This window comes from Sorex fumeus, unplaced genomic scaffold (assembly GCF_029834395.1).
Source record: "Sorex fumeus unplaced genomic scaffold, SorFum_2.1 ptg000072l, whole genome shotgun sequence".
Taxonomy (NCBI): domain Eukaryota; kingdom Metazoa; phylum Chordata; class Mammalia; order Eulipotyphla; family Soricidae; genus Sorex; species Sorex fumeus.
In genome coordinates, this window is record NW_026606129.1 from 35,639,369 (window position 1) to 35,665,430 (window position 26,062).

The following is a 26,062-nucleotide window of genomic DNA, read 5'->3' on the forward strand; positions in this document are numbered from 1 at the left end:
CACAGGGCTTTAAAAATGTCGATTCTATGTGTATTCTAATGGTCCCAGGAGGGACAGCCATGCCCAGGAACGGCCGTCACTGCTCTGCTCCCTTGCCACCATCCATGGGCAGACCCACAGTGTAGGTCTCTGGACACCCACCCTTCAAGGCCAGAGCCCAAAAGCTAGAGGGGGAGGGAGGGGAGGCAAGCTTGCACTCAGCAACATGCTTCTGTTAAAAAAAAAAAGGAACTACAAAGATATGAACATTTTCATACAATGGATTTATTTAAAAAGGCTACAAAATTTGACAAGATAAAAAAGACCCACAGGACTTACACTGATAAATACAAAAGAGATTGGCTAAGAACAATGGAAAATGACATATCCCGGTATTTAAGCTGAAAGTCAAGGAAGTGTAGCAATTACAGAATGTTTCTAGAGAAATTTCCTTCAGAGCTTCTAGGGCTGTTCCATACAGTCTGTGCAGAACATAACAGAGTACGCTAACCTTGGGTGCCAAAGAATCATTTTAAATTTGCGTTTCTTGAGTGTGCTCTTGTGCTCTTCGGAGCAGTGGTTCTGGTCCCTGCTTCTCCCGAACTACTTATTTCCATAGTGGCGCATCAGAGGAAACTCATCAGTGACAGGCAATGTGAAGTGACAGGAAGGACCAGTAAACACATGAGCTTTCTGAAAATGAAAGGACGGAGTGGCCAGCTCCCAGGACCACTTTTACCCCAATGAAACAAAGAGAAGCAAAACCTCCAAACAAGGAGTTTCCGTTCAATGCCAACAGGCTTTATGGGTGCCGTGAACCAAGGACACTAGTCCCAGTGAGCCCTGCCAAGGCAGGGGTGCAGACCCTGTGGAGCACGTGTGGTGTGGTGAGGACTGGCCGGGCGGGACCAGGAGGGTAGTGAAAACATCAGTGGCACTGTTTCTTGGGCACTGGTATCTGAAGCCACTTCAGACATAGCTGATCCCCCCTCTGAGGTGGGAAAACCCATGAATATAGCCTCCAGGCTGGTGTCATCCTCTGACACGGGTGGTAGTGACAGCACCACTAGCGTCCACACTGGGACACAAATGGATGCTGAGCCAGGAAGACAGAGCAGAAGATGTGTGTCTGGTCATCATGGCCAATTTCTGATACCCACATTAGCCATACTCGTGCGGCTTGACCAACTCCATGACACACACCGGCAGGGGTGTAGGGTCAAATATGGGGGCCCTTCATGGCTCTCCCGCCAGAACAGGATCCCAGAAACAGACAGCAGGCCCAGACCTCTACCCAAGCATGGACAGGTCTGACTCACAGGCTGGCGCCACAACACTAACCCCGGGTCTAAAGTCCAGGCGGAAGGCACTGCTCTGTGAAGCACCTGTTCACAGAGGCCTGCCTGGCTCCAGGGCCGTCTGGCAGCAACAGAAGATAAAACCGGCTGAGAAGGGTCTCCTGGGAATGGTCCGGCCCCTGACACTGCCAACATGACGAACCCGGGCAGGATTCTCTCAGAGTTCACTTCAAGTGTCCCCTCCAGAGGAACAAAGGAGCAAGGCCAGAGAGAGCAAGAACGCTCCACCTCTGACTGGGGAGGAGGCAGAGTGAGGGTCCCTCTGGACTCTGAAAAGGAAGCACCGTTTCAAGGGGGTGAGAAACCCAAAGGCATCTAGAAAAATGAACTGGGGCCAAGAGTGTGCTTTGGCCACAGGACATATGCTGCAGGTGTGAGGCCCCAGGCTGGTTATTTGCAACACCCCAACCCCAAACAGGAATACTGGTTTCAAAGGAACCACTGACAGGGTCTTCCAGTATTGGGCTAACTTCAGGAGAAATGATCGAACAGCTCTTTTTAAAAATAATTAGGAACACTTCTTTTTTCTTTTTTTTTTTTTTGAGGGTGGGTGGTTGGGGCTACACCTGGCTATGCTTAGGAATCACTCCTGACAGGCTCAGGGGAGCATATGGGATGCCAGGGATCGAACCTGGATTGGCTGCCCAATGCAAGGAAGTGCCCTAAATGTGGTACTATCTTTCCAGCCCCCAAGGATTCGTTTTCTAATTCATAGCATGAACTGACCTCTAGAGATACTGGGGGTTGAAACCTCTGTAACCACTTCTGCAGTCCTACATGAAAGGTAGCCTTTCTTCTCTTTGGTCCATAGGAATAGTCGCTTTTTTTCCCCACTTTTCTCTTCTGTCATATAAAAACCTTGTGTTGCTTTTTTTCCTGATATCAACAACAGCAAAAGTGCATATAAACACGAGGTGCTGGGAATTACTGCTTTCACACATAAAAAATACCAACACCTCCCACACATTTTTCTACTACAAAGTACCAGAAAGAGGTAATAATTATCCTAAAATTACCCTACAACTTTAAGGCTGAGTGAAATACAGTAAAGCCTGGTTATTACATTTAAAGGGTTAAAAAAAAAACCTAGTGAACATTTGAGTGATCTTTTAAAATGTACATTACAAACCTAATCATCAAAACAAAGTCATAACTAAACATTTTTTTAAAATTCTAAATGGATGAACTTAATCAAGCTGTTTATAGAATTCTAAAGCATAATTTGAAAGCTAAGTCTAATAACAATGATAAGAGTAATTTATTGGCAGCTGAGTTTATGTAATTTAAAAAGAAATTGCCCCCACTCCAAAAATAAACCTCCACATACTCCATTTAATGTGTTCAACCGTTATTTAAAAAAAAAAAAGTTTTAAGGGAAAAAAAAAAAAACAATACTCCCGAAAACCCCCTCTGGCTTAATCTGTGGTGACTGATACAAAGTCCAATATTGACAAAACTGCCCCTGGGCCCTTCCCCCTGCTCTCCCCTATTAAATGGTTTTACTGGAATAAAATTCCTCCAGGCCACCTGCCAGGGCTCTGGCACCACACAGTCACCCATGGGTGACTCCTGTCCCCGGTGAGTTCTCAGGCATTGAGTGGCTCAGTGAGGGTCGTCTTGGGAGCTGCCTCAGGCTTGTTCATGTCAGCAGCCCTTCGGTCCTGTAAGTGCATGTTGACGGCGTCAGCTATGAACACAATACTTCCCAGGAACCCAAACACCTAGGAAGAAAGAGGGGAAAGATTACATGACAAATTTGAGGGTCTCATCTCATTTCCTACTGGGCTTAGGAAGTTTCACACGAGCCAGAATTCATCAATTACCTAATATCACTGTCACTGTCAGTGTTCTCCCATTGTTTATCGATTTGCTCAAGCGGGCCTAGTAACGTCTCCATTGTGACACTTGTTACTGAGTTTAGCATATCAAATACGTCACGCTAATATACTGAGCTCATAACTTTTGTTTGGGACCCACCCAGCAGTGCTCAGGGCTTTACTCTTGGCTCTATGCTCAGGTGCTCAGGGATCACTTCTGGTGGGGCTCAGGGAACCATATGGGTGCCAGAGAAAGAACTGGGGTTGGCCGTGTGCGAGGCAAGCGCCCAAACCCCTATACTATCTCCTTGATTCCTGGAGAAGGGTTTTTTTTTGCTTTTTTTGGGTCACACCCAGTGATGCACAGGGATTATTCCTGGCTTTGCACTCAGGAATTAATCCTGGCGGTGCTCGGGGGACCATATGGGATGCTGGGAATCGAACCCGGGTCGGCCGCGTGCAAGGCAAACGCCCTACCTGCTATGCTATCGCTCCAGCCCCTGGCAAAGGTTTTTTGAGTTTTTATTTTTTAATTTTGAATTTAATCAGACACACCTTTACAAAGTTGTTCATAGTCATACAAAGTTCCAACACACCTCCTTCCACCAGTGCACATGTCCCACCACCAAAGTGCTCAGATTCCCTCCCACCCATCCCCCATCTCACCCCCACAGCCTGCCTCTGTAGCAAACACCCCTCCCCACCATTTCCCTTTCAGACACTATGGTTTTCAACTGTTACTGAAAGCTTATCATGCATATTGCTCTCTTTACCTACTTTCCACACTGGGTTTTTGTCCAGAGTGATCATTTCCAACCATCACTGTCACAGTGGTCCCACCTCTATCCTAAATGCCCTCCCATGCCACCCGACTTGTGGCAAGCTTCCTACCATGGACCCGTCCTCCTGGCCCTTGTTTCTACTGTCTCTGGGTGTTATTCACATACTATGGGGTGTTTGTTCTTTTTTTTTTTCATATCCCACGAATGAGTGCAATCATTCTGTGTTTCTCCTCCATCTGACCCTTTTCATTCAGCATGATACTCTCCATTTCCATCCATGGAGAAGCAAATTCCTTGACTTCAATTTTCCTAACAGCTGCAAAGTGTTCCATTGTGTAGATGAACCACAGTTTCTCTATCTGCTCACCTGTTTTCGGGCACTTGGTTTTTTCCAGATTCTGATTATTGTAAACAGTGCTGCAGCGAACATTGGAGTGCAGATGACTTTTCTACAGTGTGTTTTGGGGCCACCAGGGTATATTCCCAGGAGTGGTACTGCTGCACTGTATTGAAGCTCAATTTCTAGCTTTTTGAGGAATATTTATAGTTTTCCGGAAAGGCTGGACCAATCTGCACACCCACCAGCAGAGAATGAGTCCCTTTTTCCCCGAATCCACGTGAGCACTGGTTTTTGTTTAATTTGTGCCAGTCTCTGTGGCATGAGATAGTATTTCATGTTTCAATTTGTATTTCCCTGATAATTAATGATATTGAACACTTTTTCATGTGTCTTTTGGTCATTTGTATTTTTTCTTTAAAGAAGTTTCTGTTCTTCTCTTCTCCCCGAATTTTGATGGGGTTAGATTATTTTCCCCCCTTGTAAAGTTCTACCAGTGCCTTATATATCCTGTGCATTAACTAAGCGCTTATCAGATGAGTGTTGGGTAAATAATTTTAGGGAAAACTTTTTAAATTATCAAAAAAATTTATTTGGAATACACTCCTAGGTTCAATGACTTCAGAGATATTTTCCAATTATAACCGTCACAATATAATGACACAGCAACATAATGCGGTCACCTACTTCCTCTTCCCTAAGTTACTTCCTCCTTATACTACTAATATACGACCAAGTATTCTGAGAATTCTGTCAACAGAAGGCCACACGTTCAAATTTAGCCTTTTCACTGGCAAAAAGCCCTTGTGGAAAAGGGAGACAAAAACGAACCACTGAAAGAGACAGTGGCAGGGTGAGGTGGTAGTGGGGCAGAGCCCAAGAGTCTGAAGGCATTCATGTGGGCAGCAGTGCCTGGACCCCTGAATGCTACTAAGCATGAACCCAAGCCAGAAACCACACGGAAAGAAAGCTGCCACTGGGGCCGGGTTAGTGTGCTCTCGGCGCCAGCTCTGACCCCTCATTCTGCTCCTTACGACTGCTGACACCTTTGGACCTTCCACACCCCAAAATTATGCTTTATTACACTGCATGGCCTGATACCTTTACCATAAACATGTTTTGGATAACAGAATTATCAATCTCACTCCCACACTCAAGTCTCATGTCCTCTTCTCTCCAAAACCTTTTTTTTCCTGTTTTGGGGTCACATCTGGCAGTTACTCCTGGCTCTGCACTCACAGATCACTCCTGGCGGGTTTGGAGAACCATCCAGGGTTCCAAGATTTAACCCAGATCGGCTGCATGTAAGGCAAGCACTCTACCTGCTGTACTATCTCTCTGGCCCCTGTATTTTGTATTTTAACCTTACCCTGGGTAATAAAAATGTGTCTAACTAAAACGCACCAACAAAATAAAACTTTCATTTTCTCTTCAACTGCTTCATGAGTCCTCTGATATTACTTACTGCTAAAACTGAATCATGGTCGAGCGTTCATTTTATTGCTTTGTCTTGCTTACAGATGTAAGAACTAAGAAGTCATGTTCAGATAAATAATCCTGCAATTCCAATATTTTTTTTCTTTTTGGGTCACAACCAGCAACGCGCAGGGGTTACTCCTGGCTCATGCACTCAGGAATTACTCCTGGCGGTGCTCGGGAGACCATATGGATGCTGGGAATCAAACCCGGGTCGGCCGCGTGCAAGGCAGATGCCCTACTCGCTGTGCTATCACTCCAGCCCCTCCCTGATCTTCTTTTGAGCTGTTTTATCATTTAAAAAGTAGCTTAGTGACAACTTAATCAACTATCAGCTGACAACTTAATCAAATCTTCAATTCTGTCATGAACAAAGTATTAACTGGAAACCCGCTGACTTGTACAAGGATCTGTCACTCAGTGGCCAATCATGTTTAGAACTGTGCACTGATGTTCGTTTGAGCCTTCATGAGCAATTCTGAAATTCAAAAGGCTACAAAAACTCAATGTTTCCATCATTTACTTAGCTTAAAATGGACATGAAGTGAAACTATTTATAGTTTGTCTTTTTAGAGGTTTCTCAGGGTCTACACCTATCATGCTGCACCAAGCAAGCTGGATGCTCAATGTTCAGGCCCAGTAATGCAATGCGGTACAGGGCCTGGCAGTGCCCAAAAAGGCGACAAAGTGCCAGGGACAACGTGAGACTTCACACATGCAAAGCAAGCACTCTCCTGGTAAGCAATATCCCTGGCCTCAGGAAATGGCTTTTGATTAACAAAATTCATTCAGATCCTAGTTTCTAAGGCTATCATATTTCTTTTCTTCTAGGTGTTCTATTAAAAATTATACTAAGAAATTAACTAAAAGGCAAACCACTGTCCCACAATCATACTGTAAAATCTGTCATGTATTTCCCATATGCCCTATTTCTACGGAAGCAAAATAAGCAAAAATATAAATAGGAGGTACTTACCACTGCAGCATATTCAGCTGAGGTCCTGTCCTGCGTGGCAGCAAAAATGATGGATGCCAACAGAAATACACCTCCCGTTGCCGCAGTGATATAAAAATCCTGTTTGTACAATACACATAAGGAATAGTCTGGTCAGACTGAGGAAAGCAAATGTCTCAGCTGGGGGCTTAGGGCACAGGGGCAGCGTGCCAGGGCACTCGGAGCCACTCTTAGTGATACTCCGCCTGGTTGTGCAGGTTAAATTCTCCAATGCCCAAACCTAGGATGCAGCTGGACATGGACAAGTGGAACGGGGAGGCACCGGGGCTACTCCTGGTGGTGTGCGGGAACCAGTCGGTCCAAGGGATCATACCTGGGGCCTGGCGCGAGGCAGCCACGCACTTTAGCCCTTCCGCCACCTACCTGGACCTGTATTTTCACTGTTCCACTTTTAAAAATTTTTCTGGAAGGGCCAGAAAGTGAAGAGGTTGTGGCGCTTGCCTTGCACACAGTCAACTCCAGTTCCAGCCCCAGCACCATAGTCTCTGGAACACCACCAGCAGTGACGCCCGCAGCACAAAGCCAGGAGTAGGCCCCAAGTACCACCAGGTGGGCCCCAAAACCAACACACAGAGCAAAACAAATTTATAGTAGATCTCTGGTTTTGTACATATGAGGTCCTGGGGTCTATTTCTAGAACTACACACCCCACTTCCCCCAAAAAGTTGAGGGTGTTTTTTTCTTGACACACCTTGACACATTGATTTCACATTGATTTCAAACTTTTTTTTTTCTTTTTGGTCACACCCGGTGATGCTCAGGGGTTCCTCTTGGCCCATGCACTCAGGAATTACTCCTGGAGGTACTCAGGGGACCACATGAGATGCTGGGAATCAAAGCTGGGTCGGCTGCGTGCAAGGCAAACACCCTCCCTGCTGTGCTATCACTCAGCCCCTTTCTAACTTTGCAGTAAGCTTGGCATTCAACAACTACTCTGTAAAATGGGGTCCCAAACTTATCTGGTCAAACGCCCCCATTCCAGAAAAAAGAAAATCACTCAGCGCCCCCTGAAAATCTATTTAATCAAACAGAAACCCCAAACACACCACCCCGCCAATTGCACCCAGGCTACACCTGCTGGATAACTCCAGAGCCCCAGTCTGGAAAAACACTGCTGCAAAGGAATATTACTGTTTTTTCAGAGTTTGTGGGGGAGGTGGTGAGCCACATCCAGTGGTTCTCAGAGCCTTCCCCTGGCTCTGTGCTCAGGGGTCACTCCTGCGGGTGCTAGCTCAGGGAACCGTGCAGTAGCAGAGATACAACCCTGGGTTCCTACAGGCAAAGCGTGCACAAACACCCTGGGGCATCATTCCAGCCCACCCACACTTCTGACAGGACAAACTCTGAAGACATCCTAGATACTCTTTTGTTGTTGTCTGTAGTCTTTGGTCCACACCTGGCGGTGCTTGGGGGCAACTTGCAGTTGTGATGGAGGGGGCAGGGGAAGGCCTCTCACATCAAAGCCGTGCTCAGTCCTTTGAGCTGTCTCTCTGGCCATTCAGGTGACCTTATCATAACAGCTTCTGAAAAGGGCTATGTGTATATGTGCATAACCTCTTTTTCTGTAGAACATGTCAGAACGTCAAAGCCGGGGCCAGAGAGACAGTACAAAGGTTAGGACACTTGTCTTGATGGGACCAATTCTGGTTCAATCCCTAGTACTCCCTATGGCCTCTTTAGCCTCACCAGGAGTGATCGCTGAGCTCAGAGCCAGGAGTAAGCTCTGAGAAGCACCAGGTGTGGCCCAAAGGAAAAAAAAAAAATCTAAGCCTAAACTCTAAAGAGGTAGGATTTGTGTGCTGTTTTATTTTAAATTCAGAAACAGGGGCATTTTCCTTGTAAGTGGCCAACCAGAATTCAATCCCCAGCATCCCATATGGTCCTCCCAGCATCGCCAGGTGTGGTGCCTGGATGCAGAGCCAGGAGTAACCTCCGCATATTGCAGGGCATGTCCCTCTGCACCCCCATTCCCCAAGCAATTCAGAAACATATCATGTAAAGGACAAAAGGTATTCTTCATACTCACCGATAACTTGACTTTGGGAGATTCAACTTTATCATATACGGAAGTGCAGTATACAACCAGTATGAGGAGACTCAGCAGAAAGGCACTGCAGCTTACAAATTCGAAAAAGTAAAGTCCTCCACAAATAGTACACTGGGACACCACTTCTTCAGAGATAAAGGCCAGCAGAGACAGCAGCTACAAGAGACACAAACAGTTCACCTCGCTGTTTCCCAAAGACCTCTCAAATATTCAGAAAGCTACCTGGCTCACGGGCTGGAGCGATAGCACAGTGGGTAGGGCGTTCGCCTTACAAGCGGCCAACATGGCCGACCCGAGTTCGATTCCTCCGCCCCTCTCGGAGAGCCCGGCAAGCTACCGAGAGTATTCGATATGCCAGACACAGTAACAACAAAGTCTCCAATGGAGATGTTACTGGGCCCGCTCGGGCAAATCGACGATCAACGGGAGGGCCTTTTTTACCTGGCTCACTAAAATCACCACACAGCAGAGGTGCCGGAGAGACAGTACAGCGGGGAGGGCATTTGCCTTGCAACGCCTGGATGTTCGACCCCAGCATCCCATATGGTTCCCCAAACACTGCCAGGAGTAATTCCTGAGTACAAAGCAAGGAGTAACCCCTGAGCAACGCTGGGCGTGGCCCAAAAAGCAAAAAAAAAAAAAATTACATAGCAGAGATGCTGGAGAGACAGTACAGTGGGGCAGGCGCTTGCCTTACATGCAGCTGACCTGGGTTCAATCCCCCACAACCCCATATGGTCCCAAGCACCGCCAGAAGCGATGAGGCAAACAAAATGATGAGCGTCAGTACAGCACTAGTTTGGCTGTTTTGGAGGGGGTCTAGGTGCCTGAGTAAACTCTGGTTGCGTGCCAACTGGGCCTAAATGTGTGCTAAAAGGAGTACACCATAGCAGCTAGTTTGCGTCATTCCTGATCGGCTGCTGCTGATGCTAGGACCAGGGCAGGGGCATATGGGCATGTGTCCTCTCCTCAATGCTGCAGGGACCACTCACTCAGCAGACCTCAGTGCTTGCATGCTGGGAGGCGGAGCTCTTTGGGCTTGCTTTAGCTGAGGTTCCTGTGCTCCACACTGGGGTACACTTCCTGTTGCTGGGTCACACCCAGCAGTGCTCAGGGATCACTCCTGGCAGGGTTCTGGGGACCGTTACGGGGCAGCAGGGATTGAATCCAGGTCAGCCGGCCAGCACCCCACCCGCTGCACCATCTCTCCAACCCTGGCTGCACTTCCGTTTAAAGCGCACAAGTTGTAATTTTGGTGCTAGCCAGGGATCACTTCGGTGCTGATCATTTCGCACTTCCCGGGCACAGCACTCACACTCCTTCTCCAGCTGCTGTGCTTGGCGGGAATCACTTCCTCTATTTGGGACCATACACCCGGTTGTGGTGTGTTGGGAAAGCAGGCAGCGGAGCTGCCAGGGCTGGGCTATGTGCATGTGAGGGACCCAGGATTAGAACTCATGACCAAACACTTAAAAGGCAGGCACTGAAGCCCTAGCATGCATGACGCCTCCAGCCCAACACTGCTTCAAAGGCTATTTTGACTGCACACAGAATGGATAATTAACTTCAAGGTTCAGGAAAGAAAAGCTGGAAGGTAAGATCAGGAAGAAAAGATCCCAAGGGTCATAGGGGCTGTCTGGGTGGTGAATCATGGGGCAAGAAGTCCCAGGCACAAGAGCAGTGCATAGAAAGATCTTGCCGTGAGAGGGAATGGCACTCTCTGACCCCAGGGGCACAGGCATCTGTCCCACCAACCCCAACTGAATGGTGAAAGGGAGAGGGGTCCACACAAACTGTGTGTCACACTTGAGCCCCTAGGCTGGCAGCCAACTAGAGAGGGAAGCTGAGATGAGGTTCTAAATGCCCTCCTGCTAGTTTAAAGCAGCTGGCCTTACGGGCTCTTATGAAACTAGGATAACACGATCAGGTTCATGGCTGTGGTAGTTTATACTTTAGTAGTGGGCTAAGGAAGGAGCTCGCCTGTGTTAAGATCCTGGGTTGGGTCCCTAGCACTCCAGCAAGCAGCAAGAATGAAAAAGAAAACTACTGTTTTTTTTTTAAATCAACTGTGTGGGGGCTGGAGCAATAGCACAATGTGTAGGGTGTTTGCCTTGTACGTGGCCAATCTGAGTTCGATTCCCAGCATCCCATATGGTCCCCTGAGCACTGCCAAGAGTAATTCCTGAGTGCAGAGCCAGAAGTAACCCCTGTGCATCACCGGGTGTGACCCAAAAAGAAAAAAAAAATCAACTGTGGGTCCAGGGATATGGATCAGTGGTATAGGACTTGTCTTGCATCCTATACCAACCCGCCAAACAAATGAACAGTTCTTGCTGGCTCCAATGTGCAGACGGAACTAGAGGGAGGGAAAAGCCAGCTGTCCAGCTGGGATGCTGATGAAGGACGTCAGGGGAAGACCGTGAGGAGGACAGCAGCGATAAGATGAGGAACTGACCCCGAATGCTGCGAAAGCACTCTAGAGGCAGAACAGATCAGGAGAAAAGCTGCTACCCAGGCACTGGAAGACTTGCTTCTGTTCTATTTAAAATTTTCGTCAAAATAACACTGGTTGAAAACATTACAGACGTTTCCAGGACACAGCGTGATAAATTGCAGTGAACACTGCATTATTCACCACTGAAACTAGTTTCCAGCCCTGTGCAGGTGCTCGGGCCCCTCTGACCCACTCACCAACCCACCTTTCCCCTTTCCCTCTGATACCCAGTGCTGGAGTCAGAGTTTCTGGCCTTGGCATGTGCCTGCCAAGCGTGGGGCGCTAGGTTTGGTCCCTGAATGTGGTCTTCTGGGCTTGAGTACTGCAGGGGATGACCCAACCTGGTAAGAAGAGGTTTTGTTTATTTTCCACATGACTGGACTCACAGTGGTTCTCTTTCTCCGACTTATTTCCCTAACTTAATTCACTCAGTGTATTGTCTTCTAGGTCCAATCATATCACATACTTTTGCAAAAAGGCTCAAGCTGGGGAGAGGACTCAGGGGTTGGAAAGCTTTTGCATATGATATCCTAAAACTCCACCCCATTACCGGACAGTTTCCCAGCACTGCTGGCTGTGGGCCTTCTGAAACAAAGCAAACCCCCAAAAGGCTCACTGATTCATTAGTCTCTGAAGAAGGACCTTTCCCTTTTTTCTTTTTTTCTGTGTCAGGGATCTAATCTAGAGCCTCCCACATGCAGGACAAGTGCCCGACCACTGAGCTCCACCCCCAGCCCACAATGGGGGTTGGGGCAGCTTCTTCTTTGTATAAAGCCACTGACTACTAGAATTTTGTAACACGTTTTCTGCATTACCTTCACCATTAAAACTACCAGCCCTGGGAGTTGGAGAGATAATACAATGTGTAGAGCATTTGCCTTGCACACGGCTGACGTGGATTCAACCCCCTGAACACCACATGATGCCCTGAGCTCCACCAGGAGTGATCCCCAAGTGTAGAGGCAGCAGTACGCCCTCGCCCCAATGGGTGTGACCCAAAAAACCCCAAAAATTTCAGGGCTGGAGCATAGCACAGTGGGTAGGGCGTCTGCCTTGCACGCAGCCAACCCGGGTTCAATTCCCAGCATTCCATATGGTCCCCCGAGCACCGCCAGGAGTGATTCCTGAGTACAGAGCCAGGAGTAACCCCTGAGCATAGCTGGGTGTGACCTAAAAAGAAAAAAAAATTCAGCCTTTTAAAGCATTCAACTTAGTTTTTAAAGACACAATTCCTTTTCACACTCAACTTTGGTTTGTATACACTTGCTGATACATGTGTAGTGAGTATAAAGGAACCCCAAGAATGTATTAGGATCAACAGTTCAAGGTCGTGGAACAGGAAAAAGTGTTTCTACGGAGAGTGAGTAATCAAGAGTGTGAACGCTACTTGCAATTTCAGCGTACAGGAACAACCCGGGTGCCCACCGGACTGAGTTAACAGAAGTTAGTGGCCATCAGCAGGGCAGTTTCCAACGGTCTGGTAGGAAAGCTCAGATTAATCACAGTATGGAGTGCTGGGAAGTGAGAAGACGACAGAGACCAATCTAGAGTAACACAGGTCAACTGACAGCAGAGGTCAGAGGACAGGCGTGCTCCGGAGGACTAAGGCCCCCTGAGGACCCATCACCTGAGCTCACTTGGAGGCCCAGAGACCACAGGTGAGCCTAAGGGTGTGCTGGGAGCCTCACCACAGAGCTAGCTTTGGGTGTGCTTTTCTTTAGATAAGAGTGCTGGGGAGAGACCAAACTGGTTTTGCTGCTTCTGCTCCCTCCCTTGTCCCCCACCCCCTCTCTTTTTGGCGCCCCAAGCAGTGCCCAGGGGATCCTGCAGCTACTCCTGGCAAAACCTGGCTAATCACAATCACCAGGATGGTTTGCCTCTCAGGCCTTGGGGGGGAGGGGGGCACCAGGAACGCACCAATGGTGATTGGGTCCAACACTGAACATGGTGGGGTGGGGTGGGGCGGGGGAACCTTGACTGGGCAACGCAGGCTCCCCTGGCTCCTGAACTATCTCCTAGGTGCCAGGAGAATAAACTGTCTTAAATATACGCTACATTTAAGGGACCTGTGTATGAGAGAAGTGGGAATGGCCAGGGTGCAGCTCCAGGGAAACTTGAGGCGGAGATAAAAGTAAGGGAGCCAGCAGGTGAGAAGAAATCATGTGGAATGGGAAAAGCTGCCTTCTACAGAACTCAAGAGGAACCCCAAGAACGTATTAGGAGCAAGAGTTCAAGGTCGTGAAACAAGAAAAAGTGTTTCTACAGAGAGTGAGTCATCAAGAGTATGAACGCCACTTGCAATTTCAGCGTACAGGAAAAACCCACGTGCCCACTGGACTGAACTACAGAAACTAGTGGACAAGGCGGCAGAACAGAGGCAGCACAGGCAAGAAGCGTGGTTTTCAAAGTAGCCAGCATGGGCAGCAGCGGATGAGGTGGAAGAGAAACTATTTCACAACCAGTGGGGAAAGCACAGAGCATGTTCGAATGCTCAAGCAGAAACCAGTAAGATGGGTGGCTCTGGAGACAGAGACTCTCTAGAGACCGGATTCCAGGCTCAAGTCTGGCGCCAACTCTTCTCAGAAACAGGAGGGAAGAAAGGGAAAAGAGGTACACCGGGGCAGTGAGTGTGGGCTTATGGAGGCGGAGGGAGTTTCCATCTGATCATTAAAACAACAGAATGAGTGATGACCCAAGTCAAAAGTCGAGGGGGAAATGCCATCTCACCCAGTCAACAGCAACCACTCTAGCTACCGAATCAACAGGCACATTTCCAAGTTTCTGCTAGGAAACATTTTCATCTCGAAGAGGGGAGAGAGCACGGAGGGCTGGAGTCGGTGCTTGGCATGTGTCCAGCTCAATGGCCAGCACCACAAGGAACCCAGAGCAACATCACGAGCAACCCCCAAGCATCAGCCAAGATGTCCCTCTAAGAATCGCTGGGGGTGGCACAAAAACCAAAACCAAAACCAAACCAAAAAGTCAATGACACAGCCATTCTGGGAAATAAGTCAACCGCTTTTTTTTTTTTTAATGTTTTGTCTTTGTGGTCCTAGAGTTCAGTCCCAGGACCTCACACAAGCAAGGCAAGCATTCTACCACTAAGCTACAATCCAGTCCTTTTAGCAGTTTCTCTAAAAATTAACTCATGGGGCCAGAGAGACAGTACAAAGGGTTAAGACTCATACTTTGCACACAGCCAACCTATACCTGGTCCCATGAACACTGCCAGGAGTGATTTTTGAGCACTGCCAGATGAGGCTCAAAAGCCATAATAGAAAAAGGAAAAGAAAAATTAAGATGAAGAGGCTGGGAAAAAAGTATAGGAGGTAAAGCACTTGCCTTGCACACGTCGGACCCTGCTCTATCCCTACGCCACATATAAGCTCCCGGGTCACAGAACACTGCCAGGCCTCGGTCACTCCTGAGCACAGGGCCAGGAATAGTCCCCATGCACTGTCAAAACATCCTTCTAAAAAATTTAATGAACCTGAGGGGCTGAGAAGTTGGTCCAGAGGGCCTCTTACGAGGGAAATGTGGGTTTGAGCTCTAGCACCTCAGGTTCCCTGAGTACCAAAGCAGGAGTAGCCCGAGAGACTCCCCAGTTGTGGCCCCAAAAATAAAACAGACAAACATGACGCCAGGGTGGGATGTGATTCAGTGTGACTCCCGGTTTTGATCTTCAAACCACAGAAAACAAGCAACCACACAGCTAACCGCCGCCATACAACCCTGCAACTACACGCCACATGTACGTGTGAGAAGGGAAAATGTCAAAGTCCCTAACGATTTCATTCCTAATAGTCCCAAACTGGAGCCCACCAAGTGTCCTTCAACAGTGGGGACCAAAGTCTACATCCATTCATACCAGGAAATATTTACTATTTAGCAATGAAAAGCAGCCCAGATAATGCTCCAGAGAACCATGCAAAGTGAAAAATTTACTCTCAAAAGGTAACAGGCTGTAGGATTACAATTAAACAGCATTCCTCAAATAACAGAAATTATAGTGACAGACAGCAAATTAGTGATGGCCAGGGGAGAGCAAGGTGGTGCTCCAAAGGGCCACATGTGATGATGGGATAGTTCTGTCTTGACTGTGGTGGTGGTTATCGGAAACTACATATATACATACACAAACACATGTGCACACATAAACACATGTGCATACGGACCGTAACAGACCTGCCTATATGTAGTTTTTTGCAACTTCCTATGTATCTATAATGACTGAAAAATAAAGCATTTTTTAAAAAATTTAACTCCAGGAGCTGGAGAGAGAATACAACAGGTAGGATGCTTGCCTTGCAAGCGGCCAACCAGGGTTCAATCCCTGCACCCCATATGGTCTCACAAGCACCAGGATTAATTCCTGAGTGCAAAGAAAGGAATAACCTCTGAGAACTCCAAACTGGTATCAAAGTATCCAAGGGATCTCCCCCCCCGCCCCCACACTCACACCCCCACAGTACGGGATTCACATAAAACTGAGAAGTGTATATAGATAAGAAGAAAAACAGAAACGATCACTATAACTTGTATGTTAGTGAGGCATAAAGGAGTCCAAAATCTTCCAATTTCCTGATACAGGTGTTAGGTGAGGCGTTCTCAATCAATAAACCTACAGCCATCTGGACACACCAAAGTACAGAGTAAAGGTACTTTCTTAGTCAACAGTAATATAATTAAACAATATTTGCCTATAATAAAAATAAAACTGCCTAATATTCCACCTGCTTTATTTTTCTTTTTTTCAGGGAGGTAGTATTTATTTTCTGCTTTAAAAAAAAATGTATTACATCTTGTCCAACTTTTAGGAGATTTTCCCCTAAGTAATTTGTGAAACATCTCAAATGTATAAAAGCCAATCACAGTCCGAGAGGCAGTACAGAGATTAAGGCACTTTCCTTACACATAACTGTCCCCATTCAATCCCTGGCACCACATGAAGCTCTCAGGAGCCCTGGAGCTCTACCAGGAGTGATCCCTGAGGAATAACCTCTGAGAACTCTAAACTCGTATCTAAGTATCCAAGGGATTCCCCCCACACACACAAACACACCCACAGTAAGGGATTCACATAAAACTGAGAAGTGTATATATAAGAACAAAACCAGAAACGATCACTATAACTTGTATGTTATAGTGAATATATGGAACCAGGAGTAAGCCCTGAGCACCACCCAGGTGTGCCCCCCCCCCAAAAAAAAATAAGCCAATCAACTACGACAGAATACTAAAAGCCTTAATTTCTCAATAAAACTTGACAATTTCTCATCCAGAACCACTCTTAATAATAACCAGATTACCACAAAGACCCATCTGTGTGGAGATACCGTTAACCTCAGCAGTCCAGAATGCCTGTTTCTGGCAAGGGAAAGGCAGGCTTAATTAAGAGCCAGGAGTAACCCCTGTGCACTGCCGGGTATGACCCAAAAAAAACAAAAAAAGAAAATCAATACAAGATACACATTGAGTGTGGTGTTATTCTTTTTTTTTCTTTTTAGGTCACAACCTGCGAGCTCAAGGGTTACTACTAACTCTGCACTCAGAAATCACTCCTCACAGTGCTCGGGACTATATGGGATGCAAAGGATCAAAACACAGGTCGGCCACACATAAGGCAAATGCCCTACCCGCTGTACTATCATACTGGCCCACAATGTTACCTCCTGACTTCCTATCTCTGATGTACTAATATTCCTTTCTGATCTCCCAAGAGCACTATACAGTACTAAACAGAGTAGGGGGCCAGAGTGATTTCTGAGTGCAGAACCAGGAGTAACCCCTGAACACTGCCCAGTATGACCCCCAAAAAATAAAAAAAAAAAGTATATCTGAATATTACAAGTCTAATGTCATATATCATGTGATAATAAAGCAGCAAGTACACATTAAACAAAATGAGAATGTATTTTAGATCCTGTGTTGAGCATTCAATACATATAAATTCAGAAAATCTTAGGTGGCCACTGCAGGTAGTGAATGAAAGACAAACAAATTCAGGAAGGCATGAATTTGCTTAATGAATCCAAATGACAGCTGAGCCAACTGGCTGGGGGGAGTGATGAGGAACTGGTTAGGAGCTGGGTGTGGCTGTGCCATGCTACTGCCAGACAGTGAGAGTTTAGGATCAAGGCAACAGAGACTGCCCACCTGGCTTAGCAGGTTCGAAGGCAGGAGGAGCAGGGGACCAGGTGGAATACCAGAGTTTCAGAGCATGAAGAAAGAGCCAACCACACCAGACAGACAAGTCATGGAGCACCTAATACCCCTTAGAAATACGTTTCTTTAAAAAAAAAAAAAATGCAAGTTAATATAGTGGAAATTACTAACCACACAGTAATGTGTGTGATTTTTTTTTTTTTTTGCTTTTTGGGTCACACCTGGAGATGCACAGGGGTTACTCCTGGTTCTGTACTCAGGAATCACCCCTGGCGGTGCTCAGGGGACCATATGGGAAGCTAACCCGGGTTGGCTGCATGCAAGGCAAACACCCTACCCACTGTGCTATAGCTCCAGCCCCATGTTGATTTATTTTTTGTTATATTTTTCAGATGAGTTTTTTGGTATGTGTTTTTTTATATTAAAAAAGTTGTTTTAAAGGGGATGGAGCGATAGTACTGTGGGTAAGGTGTTTGCCTTGCACACAACTGACCTGGGTTCAATCCCCAAGATCCTGTATTATTCCCCAAGCACCGCCAGGAGTAAATCCTGAATGCAGAGCCAAGAGTAGCCCCTGAGCATTGCCAAGTGTGACCCATAAAGAAAAAAAAAAGTCATTTTAAATGAAGCTGGGGAGTTGCAGGTGAGAGGCTGTAGGTGTGACCCCGGAACTACTAGCTGAAAAGCAGTGCTGGCAACCACACAACAAGAACAAGGAAAGGGGGAGAGAGAGTTTCAACAACTGAATGGTGATCAGTACTGAATATCAAGGTGATCAAGGATGGAAAAGTGAGAAGGTACTCAACCGGGAGGAGATCTTAAATTCCAGGGACCAAAGAGAGAGCACAGAGAGGAAGGCACTCACCTTGCAGCTTCTGGCCCTGTTTTGTTCCCCAACACTGCCAGCCATTTCTCCCAAGCACAGAGCCAGAACAACTGGATGAGGCCCAAATAATCCGCCTCTACCCACCCACCCTCCCACCCTCACCCCGAAAAGCCTTATTTTCTGGTAAACAATTTTCTTTCAATAACATGAAGTCATCATACTAAATATCGCTTACTGATTTATTAAGATGATTAGCCAACAACTCTGGATCCAATGCAGTTCCGAGAGATGAAAGTTTACCCAGATATAATTAAGGAATTATCAAGCTTCTGGAGACAGGAGTGCCTGGGAGAGCATGTTTCCGGATGACGACATTGATCCTGACCGACAGGGCATACAATAATTCAGCCAGGATAAACAAGAACACAGATCTCCAGACTTCTACTCCTTATGATCTTAATAAACTTATGTTTATGAAGTTCATTTACAACTGTGGATGTTTGTGAAGGCTTTCCCTGCACAAATAGAATTTATGAAATTACAACCATAGTTTTGTTCATTTCTCATTGTGTTGTTAAAGTCAATTTGAAATCAATTTGCCAGAATAACATAACTAGGAAGTCTTAAGAGTAAAAGCTGGACTTAGTGTTCTGGTGATTTCAATCTCAGATAATTACCCTGCCTCTCTCTTCTCTCTCCCTTTCAGTTTCACTACACTTCTGGAACTTCAGTCTTCCTTAAAATTAACTATCATTACCTTAAGTACTAATTCCCCATCAAGTCTTTAACAGTCTACCACTAAAAAATTTTATGAAAAGAACTTTTTCATGTTCACCAGTAATTACAAGGCTCCATCTACAAAGGGACATTAATGTGTGAATTAATGAGCTTGCTATTAAAAACCTTGAAGTTATATATAAGGTTCCCGTAAACAAATCTACCATCCTACGGACCATCCCATCTCAGGAGCAGTCTCCCTTGCCTTAGGCAAACATTTACTCTCCCAAAGACTCCACAATTTATGTTGCTGACATTATAGATCTTCCTTGAGGTAAAAATAGAACACTTCAATTCAGTACCACCACCAACTTCCACAAATAAAGAAAAGAGTCAACTTAAGTTACTTCCAAGTGATTTGTTTCTTCCCATACAAAGTAACTTTGTCGGTAATGAAATTAATTTTATAGCACAGCGGGTAGGGCGTCTGCCTTGCACGCAGCCAACATGGCCGACCCGAGTTCGATTCCTCCGCCCCTCTCGGAGAGCCCGGCAAGCTACCGAGAGTATTCGATATGCCAGACACAGTAACAACAAAGTCTCCAATGGAGACGTTACTGGGCCCGCAAATCGATGATCAACGGGAGGGCCTTTTTATTTTGCTGTGTGTGGGGAGGAGCTGGGAATCAAACCCAGGGGCTCACACCTGCAAGGCACATACTCTGACTCTGAGAGCCTGAAAGTTAACAAACCTGAATTAGTGGTGAATTGCACATTCAATTGCTGGTCTGAACAGGGTGCTATGTGGATCTTAGAACACTGGCCCTGGACAGAAACATAGTATCAGCTTGTTGCAGATAGTGTATCACACATACCCAGATAAAAACTCCAGCTTCCCAGTAAGAAACCAGAACTCCCAAAGTGTCAATTCTTTAAGCAAAAATAAACTCCCTCAAAGGTTACAACAACTGGGCCAGAGAGAAAGTGCAGCAACACCTTAGCGCAGCCAACCCTGGTTTGATCCCCAGCAGCTCAGACCTCCAAGCACCTCCAGGAAGAAACCCAAAACACTGAACCAGGCTAAGCAGAGCTAGGTGTAGACCCACCTCCCCCATGCCCTCCAAATGTGTGAGCACCATCTCCAGGCATGCCCACAATTTCCAGTCACGCGACAAGCACGTGATCTCCATCAAAACCACGTCCAAACAGAAAAGCAACATATCAGAAAGCTTGTGAAAAGATGGGGGGGGAGACCTGAGAGGAGGGGGGATGGGCCGGCTGCTCAAGTGGCAGCGCACAAGGGGCACAGCTTGGGTAGCATCTAACACTGAATGTTCCCTGCCCACCTTCGCACCAGGATGTGGCCCTGGTGACTTCGTCCCGGGCACTGCCAGGCGAAAGCACCTCAAGAGTGCATGGCATCTATCCCAGACTGCAAAAAAAAAAAGAAGGAGGAAGACGCAATAGAACATGGGCAAAGGAGCAAGCTAAGGATACACTAAATAACACACATTTAGAACAACACTGGCATCTTCCAGAAATTCTCAGATAAGCATTTCTGGGTGCCAAAGACACCTCTGTACAGCGGGTAAGGCTATATACAGGGCCTGTGCCTTGCACTGGGCCTACCTGAGTTTGATCCCTGGCATTCCATATGGTTCCCCAAGTACCACCAGGAGTGATTCCTGAGCACAGAGCCAGGAGTAACCCCTGAACAACCACACACATACACCCAGGAGTAACCCCTGATCAACCACACACACACACGCACGCACGCACACACCCAGGAGTAACCCCTGAACAACCACACACACACACACACACACACACACACCCTGTCCCCAAAGGAAGTATTTCTCCCAGGGAAGGGTGGGTAGATGGCAGTGATGCTTCTGTTCTGCAGAAGTCAATCACAAAATTAAGTTTACATCTGACTGGTGACAAAGCTGTATAACGCGTAACTAAGGAACAAGTACAGTGGGTACAGCGCTTATGTTGTACACACTGGGCTCGAGCCCTGGCACCACATATGGTCCCCTGAGCCCTGCTAATAAAGCCCTAAGCACAACTGGGTGTGGCCGCCCCCCCCTCCAAATTAAAAACCCTGGCTGCACTGCCCAGCCTTGCTGGCTCCACTGTCTTCCCCATTGGTGTCCAGTGGTTCACAGTCCCCACCACAGAGCCTCAGGGATGTAAAAACATCTTTGGGGGGGGGGGGGACACACTCAGAGAACATCTAATTCAGCCTTCTCTGATTCTGAGACTTTACAAAGCAGACAATGCCTGGCTTTTAATTTTTACAGTTCCCTTTCTGAGAGTTTGAGAAATAGATTCAGACTGACATGTCCAACACAAAAATGCAATGCCATCCTGAATAAGACATCACTGGGCCTGTGGGCCCCTCTTTTGACTGAAGGTTTCTCCATTACAGTTGTTTCCATATTGCATCTCTGCGTAAAATCATAATTTGGAGGGATGTGGGTAGCAACGGCATACCTGGTAATACTTAGGGGTTACTCCTGACTCTACACTCAGGAGTCACTCCTGGTGGTGCTCAGGGAACCACAATGGATGCCAGAGATTGAATCCTAGTTTGTCTACCTGCCAGGCAAGTACACTATCCACTGTACTATCTCTCTGGCCCCTATAATTTATTTCTTAAAATAAGTCATACTGGGGCCAGGGTAATAGTGCAGCAGATAGGGCTCTCAATGGAAACTTTTTCTGGGGCCACAGAGAACTTAACAGGCTGCAAGAAACCCAAGTTCAATCCACATCTTCCCCTAGTCATGAGCACTGTAGGAGCTGCTGGGCGTGGTACAAAGACACAAAAATCAAAACAGCCAGCCAGCTACCCCAGGTATTAAATTTATTAAAATTAAAATACTTTTTCTTTTTTAGCTTTTTGGGTCACACCCAGCGATGCTGGGGTTACTCCACTTTGCACTCAGGAATTACTCCTGGAGGTGCTCGGGGAACCATACGGGATTCTGGGAATCGAACCCAGGTCAGTCACATGCAAGGCAAATGCCCTACCTGATGTGCTATCGCTCCAAAATTAAAATACTTTTAATTTCTTTCATATGTAACTTCCTTGGGGCCTTCTGGGAAACTCCTGTTATAAACTATTATAAAGAGAAAACATTTCTGTTTTGATTTCTGTGTCTCTGTACCACGCCTTTGAACCCATATTGTCTTTGAACCCATGATGCTCAGGGGTTACTCCTGGCTCAGCGCTCAGGAATTCTCCTGGCAGTGCTCGAAGACCATAGGGGATGCCAGGGATTGAATCCAGGTTGGCCCTGTGCAAGGCAAATGTCTTACCCACTGTACTATGGCTCCAGCCCCTATGTACCACTGTATAGGTCTACAAAACCACAATCAATCAGTAATAGTATTCTGATTAATGATTCATTATAATTATATTAAGATATACTATGTAGTATCCAGGGGCTGGGGAGGCAGCTCCTTTGGCTAAGTGCATGCTCTGCATAGACAGGAGGTCTGGATTCCATCTCCTGCACTGTACGGTCCCCAGAGCATGGACACAGGCAAGCCCCTGGCACAGAGCACCAGTCTCCATGGCCGCCAGTTCTGGCCCCCACAGCAAAAAATATACATGTAAAATAAAGAAATATGCTATGAAAAAAATATGTATGTATATATAGATATATATTGTTTATTATATATATTTTGGGGGCCACACCCAGCAGTGCTCTCAGGGATCATTCCTGGAAGGCTCGGAGGATCATATAGGCTGCGGGATCAAACCCAGGTAGGCTGTCTGCAAGGCAAGTGCTTTACCGCTCTGGGCAACAACCCCTCCCCCTACAACAAACCTTTCAAGACAAATTCATCTTCCTCTCCTTTCTGAATTCAAGCATAAGGTCTACCAATGAAATTCCTATTGCTGTGCTATTCCAAAGACCTGGAACTATGGGTTATAAACTATAAAAAATAAATCCTTAGTTTCACCATTTTTCATTAGCAAGGAAAAAATAAAGGCAACTGGAAAGTAGATTTGATAGGCAGCAACAAGTCATTATAAATGTCTTCTGGGCAGCAAGAACCTTTCAGGAGAAGGTTGAATCCCCTCTGTTCTCCAGACTTCTACTGTGCCTGCTGAAAGAGTTTATTTAGCTACTCTGCAGACAGAGACATGACTTGACAGCCCAAAGAAGTCCTGCGAGCAGGGATAAGAGCAACAGAAGGAAGCCTTTCCGGATGGGAGGAAGAGCCTGGACGAGGAGCAGGGGAGGATCAGCAGGAGTCCCCGGAGTCTGGCAAGATCCTAACCATTAACAGGAAAGATGGACGGAGCAGAGGCCTGCGTCCCCACCGCCTCCACTGGCCTTGGCCCGGCAAGGCTTTCGCAACTGTTCCGAAACGTGCCGGTATGAAGGATGGACACTGAGCCAAACTGTGGGGCCCGCTATGCCTCTGCTGTTCCATAAAAGTAGGTCATCTGAATTCTAAGAACTCAAGCCCGTGGTATCGGAGTTCGAAGAATCAAAAAAAAAAAAAGTTCTTCCAAAGGAAGAACTTAAGATTTATTGAACCAGGAACCAGGAACGTAGGTTAGGAAAATCAAGCCCGATCCCAACCCCCTACGTACCCCACCGACCCCACTCCCCAAGACGGATCCGTGGGCTGTCCCCGAGGCAGGACGCGCAGCAGGGACCGCGCCAGGCCCTCCACGTCGCCACGCAAGTGGGGGGCGGAGAAGGCGGGGTTGGGGTGTGGGGGAATGGCTCGGGGCGCCCCCAGCGACCGAGGGCCCACCCGCCCCCCATCCCCGCCGCCCGGCAGGCAGGCAAGGAAACCCCGCCCGGGCCACACACGGTGCAGCCCGCTTAGGGTGGGTGCGCGGAGCCACGACGACAGCCCAGCCCCCGGGATCTCGAGGGAGGGAAGGAGGAACCCGGGCCCAGACAGGGTGGGCGCACGGAGCCACGACAGTCCAGTCCTAGGGTGGGCAGGCGCGCGGGGCCACGACGATAGCCCAGCCCCCCAGGGCTCGAGGAAGGGAAGGAGGAACCCGGGTCCGGGCAGGGTGGGCGCACGGAGCCACGACAACAGTCCAGCCCTCCGGGGCTCGAGGGAGGAAAGGAGGAACCCCGACCTGGGCGGGGTGGGCGCGCGGGGCCAAGACAGTCCAGTCCCACGGTGGGCGCGAGGGGCCACGAAGATAGCCCAGGCCCCCGGGAGGCTCGCAGGAGGGAAGGAGGAACCGGGGCCCACGCAGGGTGGGCGCGCAAGGCCACGACCGTCCAGTCCCAGGGTAGGCGCGCGGGACCACGACGACAGCCCAACACCCCGGGGGCCCTCGCGGGAGGGGAGGAAGAACCCGGGCCCGGGCAGGGTGGGCGCAAGGGGCCACGACGACAGCCTAGTTCACAGGAAGCCTCCCCGGAGGGAAGGAGGAACCCCCGGCCTGGGCGGGGTGGGGTGGGGTGGGGTGGGGTGGGCGCACGGGGCCACGACGACGGCCCAGTCCCTGGGGTCTCGAGGGAGGGAAGGAGGCACCCCGGACCGGGCGGGGTGGGCGCGCGGGGCCACCACAACAGCCCAGGCTCCCGGGGGGCCTCGCGGGGAGGGAAGGAGGAACCCCGGGGTGGGGGAAAGGGCCGCTTCCTGCGCGCCCCGCAGCCTCCCCGCCCACTCACCAGCTCAGCGAGTTTGAAGGCGCGCTGGGGCCGCGAGAGCCGGTGCAGGGAGCAGCAGGCGCCCAGGCCTCTCCGGGGGGCCCTGCCTGGGCTCGGGTTCTCCTCCGTGGTGGGGCTGTACACGGTTCCGTTCTCCATGGCCCCCGACCCGGCCGCGGCGGCTGCACACACCAAGCGCACTCGACGCACCAGACTTCAGAAGGGGCTGGGGGGGGGGGGGGCGTCACTTCCTGAGCCGCCGCCCCCGCTTCCGGCCGACTCCGCCCCGCCCCGCCCCCGACCGCCTATTGCTCCGCCCTCCCCGTGTTATCCCGCCCCTGGTCGACCAATTACTCCGCCCTCCTCGTGTAGACCCGCCCCCGACCGCCCAATTGCTCCGCCTTCTTCCCGTGTAGCCCCACCCCTTTATCACCGCCTTCCGATCGCCCCGCCCCCACGCGCTTCGTCCAATCGTTTGTGACGACCAAGAGTCTTTTCCTGGACCCTGGCGGTCAAGCGCTGGACCCAGCTCGGAAACCCCCTGGCTTGTGTCTAAAGGCTAAAGTGAGGGAGGAGAAGGGAAGTTGGAGGCCAAGGCCAGATAATGTGGTGTTGGGGGAGCGTTTAACGAGAAGAACGTGAATTTTGTTTTCCAATTTATTTTCAAATTAAAATTTATTTTCAATCATATATATTGGATTGTTTGGGAGGATGTGCAGGATCGCTCTCCTCTGCTTGTCTCTGAATCCCGTTTTCGGCTTGTCAAAAATCAACTTTTCATTGACTTGCCTCAGTCTTGTACAACAACTGCCACTGTGACGTATGTTAATGCTATGTTAATTTGCGGGAATTTTAGGAAACTCATCAAGGAGTTAATTATAGTTTAGCAACTGAAGTTAATTGACGTCTCAGGCACATATATTTCCTTCACAACTCTATAATGTAGGGACTGTCATTGCTTTTGTTAATAATTCAACTTAGTTTTGGGGTTTTGTTTTTTTGTGTGTTTGTTTTTTTTTTTTTTTGATGGGTTGGTTGTTTGGTTTGGGAACCACAGCAAGCAGTGCTCAGAAGTCACTCCTGATTCTGAGCTCAGGAATCACTCCTGGCAGTGCTCAAGGGACCATATGGGATGTTGGGGGTGGAACCCCAATCAGCCTGGTACAAAGCAAATGCCCTACCTGCTGTGCTCTTGCTCCAGCCCCTCCAACTGAGTTCTTCTCTTTAATATCATTTCCTCTTAATTTCATAGTCATACCCAATAGTCTTTTAGGCCTCGTCCCAGTGTGATACTGTGGGTCACTCCCAGCAGTGCCTAAAGGAACTTGTCCTGCTGGGAATCGAATCCCACTGTTCAGTATTCAAAGTATGCATCCGGGCGTCCAGCCCTTTGAGCTATCTCAA

The 26,062-nt window shown here is 48.2% G+C and overlaps 1 protein-coding gene across 1 annotated transcript; it reads right to left on the reverse strand.

Annotated features, from left to right (window-relative positions):
* Nucleotides 1–248: 248 nt before the first annotated feature.
* CMTM6 (CKLF like MARVEL transmembrane domain containing 6) lies at nucleotides 249–24,859 on the reverse strand. The gene is made up of 4 exons (XM_056129505.1): nucleotides 24,680–24,859; nucleotides 8,791–8,967; nucleotides 6,726–6,824; nucleotides 249–3,058 (listed from the first exon to the last, which is right to left on the reverse strand). Exons 1-4 carry the CDS (start codon nucleotides 24,815–24,817, stop codon nucleotides 2,924–2,926), a joined length of 549 nt encoding a protein of 182 aa, XP_055985480.1. The 5' UTR covers nucleotides 24,818–24,859; the 3' UTR covers nucleotides 249–2,923.
* Nucleotides 24,860–26,062: the final 1,203 nt, after the last annotated feature.